The 5,064-nt window shown below is 38.4% G+C and overlaps 1 protein-coding gene across 1 annotated transcript; it reads right to left on the bottom strand.

Moving 5' to 3' along the window:
* Nucleotides 1-496: 496 nt before the first annotated feature.
* On the bottom strand, nucleotides 497-1,207 carry LOC145999345 (uncharacterized). The gene has a single exon (XM_083136286.1). It carries the CDS (start codon nucleotides 1,205-1,207, stop codon nucleotides 497-499), a length of 711 nt encoding a protein of 236 aa, XP_082992412.1.
* Nucleotides 1,208-5,064: the final 3,857 nt, after the last annotated feature.

The following is a 5,064-nucleotide window of genomic DNA, read 5'->3' as shown; positions in this document are numbered from 1 at the left end:
TAGCCGGTCAGGCGCCAACTAGAGCATTCCTACTGGAAATCCAGTTCTCCAAGTCGTGGAAGAGGAAACTCGAGCACGCAGTGATATCTGCTTACATCTCCTTAGTACAGGAGAGATACATAGCACTTACAAGGAGTGGACAAAGATATGGAAACACCCAACAAAAAAACACATTTCCGTGACTAATATGGTGAGAACCTTTGACGTGCAGAACTGCCTGCAGTCTTCTCGGAATGGACAAATAGAGATCCTGTATGGTTTTCAAGGGGAATCTTGTACCATTCTTCCTGCAAAACATTGGCAAGTTTCGTTAACGATGATGGAGGTGGATATCGCGCACGCAGATTTCTCTTCAATACAGACCACAAAGGCTCAATAATATTGAGATCTGGCGATTGTGGTGTCCATGCTAGATACTTCATCCTCGTGCTCTGAAAACCAGTCCTGGACGATGTGAGCTGTGTGAACAGGAGCTTTGTCGACTTGGTAAATGGCATCACCATTGGGGAACAAAGTTTGCACCATGAGATGGACCTGTTTGCTCACAATGGTCACACAGTCCTTGGCAGTGACGTGACCTTGCAGGGTAACGATGGGCCCCAACAGAATACCACGATATGACAGCCCATACCATGATCGAACCACCGCCATATTTCACTCTTGGCAACAAACAATCGGAATCGTAAGCTTGGCCCGGCGTTCTCCATACATAAACTCGGCCACAAGTCGGAAAGAGTGTGAAGCAGGACTCATCTGACCAAATGACATTCTTCCGCTGCCCCATATTCCAGGTTTTATGACTTTGGCACCACTGTCTCCTCTTAGTGGCATTTGGATCACTGATGAGTGGCTTAGGAATTGCAGTTCGCCCAGAAATACCCTGCTTGTGGAGCTCCCTTCGTACTGTTTTGATGCCGACAGGGTTTGTGAGCATGACATTCAGTTCAGCAGTCACTTTTTCAGCTGTAGTCTTCTTATTTTTCGTCACAATCCTACGCAATGTTCTGGCGTCTCTGTCACTCAACACACATTTCCGTCCACGCTGGTGTTTATCGGATGCGGTTTTTCCAGTCGTCCTGTATGCGGTCATAATCTTGGCTACCGTGCCTCGCAAAACACCAAACACTTCGGCTACCTTGGTTACGGAATCACCCACCATACGGGCTCCAACAATTTGCCCACGTTCGAATTCTGTTATCTCTGACATGATCCACTGCCAACTGCACAGAACACTGTCTTCACAACAAATAAAGCTTGCAACGTAGTGCGAAGGTTGGACAGGAAGTGGTATTGGGCGAATACGGCAGCACCACCTACAAACTTTGAAATAATGAACATGAGAATTCAGATGTGCATTTCACGAGGTGTTTCCACATTTTTGTCCACCCCCTGTAGGTGCTGTAGCACTAATTGAACTGCTCCTCACGACTAGAGTTCCAGCCAAGAAGATAATTTTTACCCTGAGATGCCAGATATAGAAATCTCTTAGCTGAGCTACGAAGATTCCAGATAAATTATTTTCTTATTTGTGCTCCAGGAATCCTACGAAACAAAATAACTACAAGTGGCAAGTTTTTGGGTTTTTATACCTATACCTCAGGTTTTCGTCTCTTATCCCTTTGATTCCAAAGTTATGACATCTTTAAATAGAAAGAAATTATTGAATTTATTTAATTATTCTTTGAACAATTAAAGTTTTAAAGTTGAGATGATATACATTCCCTTCTTTAAAAGTTCTTTGCAAAAAAAAAATATACTTCCAAATTGTGCATGCATTACAACATGATTGGAACAATTGAACATCACTATATTTTTACAAGTTCCCATTACAAGAAAAATGCCAAAAGGTATATTTTACATTTGCGAATAAGTTTAAATGTACAAGGACATTACACGTTGATTCAGTCTACTTTCTAATTCAATTCAATTCATGATTGATTGATTGAATTATTGTTTCAAGTCCACTTTATGCACAGAAAGGCTAATCGGGATTGGACCTACAGTTTAAAGTGGGATCAGAACCACTATGTTCCTCCACCGGGTATCAAACCCGGGACCCCTTGACTACGTAATTCAATCCAATCTTCATCATAAGAAATGCAAGAAAAGTTTTCGAACACGCGATGTAAGTGATGCAAGCATATTTGACATTTCCATGCAGTGAGAAGCAAAGAGTCGTCTAATGTACCGTTTCAGAACGGGAGTTTCTCTCCATCAGATTTTTGCCTTCTTGCACTCTGGACCATTTACCACCCAAAAGCAACAATTTTTCGCTTCCCTAACTCAGACAGATGCCACTTCGGTCAAAGGGCGCTGCAAGACGACATTATGAACGCTTTTTGTGAGCACAATTCACGTTGACACGGTGACAAAAAACAGCCGTAAATATTCTTCCGCTACACCTCATTTACAATCTTTCGAAGCTTCCATTCCTTATCTGAGAACACGTTCGCCAGCAAGTGGGGGGCCACCCCCCCGTCCCGGGTTGTGGCACATGGCTCTCCGCCCAAGAAAATGTGGGGGCATCCGGTTACTATAGTAACAGCGCTATGATAAGACTGTCTTGCGTTTCAGTTGTTTTCGTTACTTTCTGTATCTCCAGATATGCTTCATATGTTATGACGTCATCATTGGTAGTATACTGCGCACATATTCAAATCTCATTACTTTATACTCTCGAGCACTGTTGTAGAACTTTATTCCTTCCTGTGATATTGTACGTTTTATTGTGTCTATGGTCGAGGTACTTCAGTGGTCACCTTTCGAACTCGCCACAGTGCCGACGCCAGAGGGGGGTAGGATGGGGCGGGTGCCCCACAGTCAGACACTTCGCCCCCCCTCCCTTCCGCCGTCACAACTGACGTTAATGAAATATCGTATAATAAGGGAGTTCATTTCTAAGACTATGATAATAATAATAATAATTCCTTTATTTAGCGGTCGAAGTTCATCCGTAGGCTGCTCTGCAACCTAACCCTTGTCAAGAGATACATAAGAAAATATAAGTATAGTATATAATATAATATGATAATATATGTGTACAGATGGAAAGCTTCATTACACTAAAGAGAAATAAAAAAAATCTCATTACCTACAATTACGAATATTTTCATTTCAGTAATATTAGTCATAAGATAATATAAATGTGAAAGAACAAGAAAATACTTTTTAAAAAAATACAAACGTGAAAAGAAAGAAATATAAATGTAAATGTTAACATAAGGTTGCATTTAAGTAAATAATAATAATAATAATTAGAAAAAGATATTAATAAAATTTCAATAGTTCCAGTTATAGAATATGAGTGTTTTGTCGTTTGTTGAGTGCCAGTTCACTTCTAGTATGTGCTACTGTTCTGCCGTGGTGTATTCTGCGTGATATCACTTTTCCTGCTCATAATACCAACTTGACTAACAAAAAGTAATTTTGTTTTAGTATAAGCTATACATACGTGTGCGACTTTCGTTCAAGATTCTAGCGCCGATCTGAGCATGGGTGATTTGTTATTCATTTATGCCCTGTAATCGTCGCGATTAACCAAAGTTTTAACTAGTTCTAAGAAAAGCGTTAAAATGTAGATGGTTTAAAAACATCACGACCATTCTGAGAACCACTAAAAATCATCTGTAATGACTAACTAACTAACTAACTAACTCCCTAGCTTTCTTAAACCCGAAGGTTCATGGCTGCAGCAACACAGGTCTTCCATCTGTCCCTTTCTTGAGCAAGTTCTATATACTCTTTTCCCTCCCTAGCTACTTCCCTTAGGTCCATCTCAACGTTGTCCCTCCATCTTCGTCTTGGCCTTCCTACAGGTCTCTTACCATCAGGTTTCCCAACAAGAATGCTGTAAACTCCTCGTTCCTCTCCCATTCGTGCCACATGGCCTGCCCACCTAAGTCTTTTTGATTTAATTATTCTAATAATATCTGGACATGAATACAAATTATGTAGTTCTAAATTATGTAACCTTCTCCACTCACCTGTCTCCTCATCCCTTTTAGGTCCAAAGATTTTCCTAAGGATCTTATTTTCAAATACTCTCAATTTATGTTCCTCTTTCAATATAAGGGACCAAGTTTCACACCCATATAATACTACAGGCAAATTTACTCTTTTGTATATTTTAACTTTTAGTTTCTTAGATATTAAACGAGAAGACAAAAGTTTATGAAGAGAGAAGTAACATGCATTTCCTGAATTAAGCCTACTTTTTATTTCCTCTTTAATATAATTTTCATTTGTTAATATTACTCCTAAGTATTTGAATTTGGAAACTGGTTCAAACGAGTTGTTATCAATAATTAGATTTTGATTATTACCTAACACTTGGTTTCGGCCTGTAAGCATATATTTAGTTTTCTCTTTGTTAACTTCCAAATCTATCTCTTTAGCAGTTTTGAAAAATATTTTAGCATTATTCTTAATTGTATTCACATCATCCCCCAGTAAGTCTACATCATCTGCATATGCTAACAACTGAGTCACGCCATTTAATTTTAGTCCTTCTTTAGTTTCTTTTATCTTCCTAACAGCATATTCTAAGGCAAAATTAAAGAGCAATGGAGATAATGAATCTCCTTGTTTTAACCCATCATGAATTGTAAATTTGTCAGACATATTAATACCAACACGAATTTTACTTTCAGTTTCACTGGTGCATATTTTTATCATACTAACAAGCTTCTTAGGTATTCCAAATTCTACTAATATATTATATAATTTATCTCTTTTGACCGAATCATATGCTTTTTTGAAATCAATGAATAGCTGATGGGCATTTTGATTATATTCCCACTTTTTTTCAAGTGTCTGTCTGAAGTGAAAAATTTGATCTGTAGTTGATCTGTTACGTTTAAATCCACATTGATAATCACCTATAATTTCATTAGCATATGGGGTTAGTCTTGTTAAAAGAATGTTAGACAATATTTTGTATCTTGTTGAGAGTAGAGAAATTCTACGGTAATTATTGCAGTTCATTTTATCACCTTTTTTAAACACAGGAACAATTATGGATTCTTTCCACTGTTGAGGGATTTCTTCTTTATTCCATATTAAACA

This window comes from Lepisma saccharinum, chromosome 15 (assembly GCF_977018435.1).
Source record: "Lepisma saccharinum chromosome 15, izLepSacc3.1, whole genome shotgun sequence".
Classification (NCBI taxonomy): domain Eukaryota; kingdom Metazoa; phylum Arthropoda; class Insecta; order Zygentoma; family Lepismatidae; genus Lepisma; species Lepisma saccharinum.
Note: the sequence above shows the minus strand (reverse complement) of the source record. Positions and strands in the feature narration are given on the sequence as shown.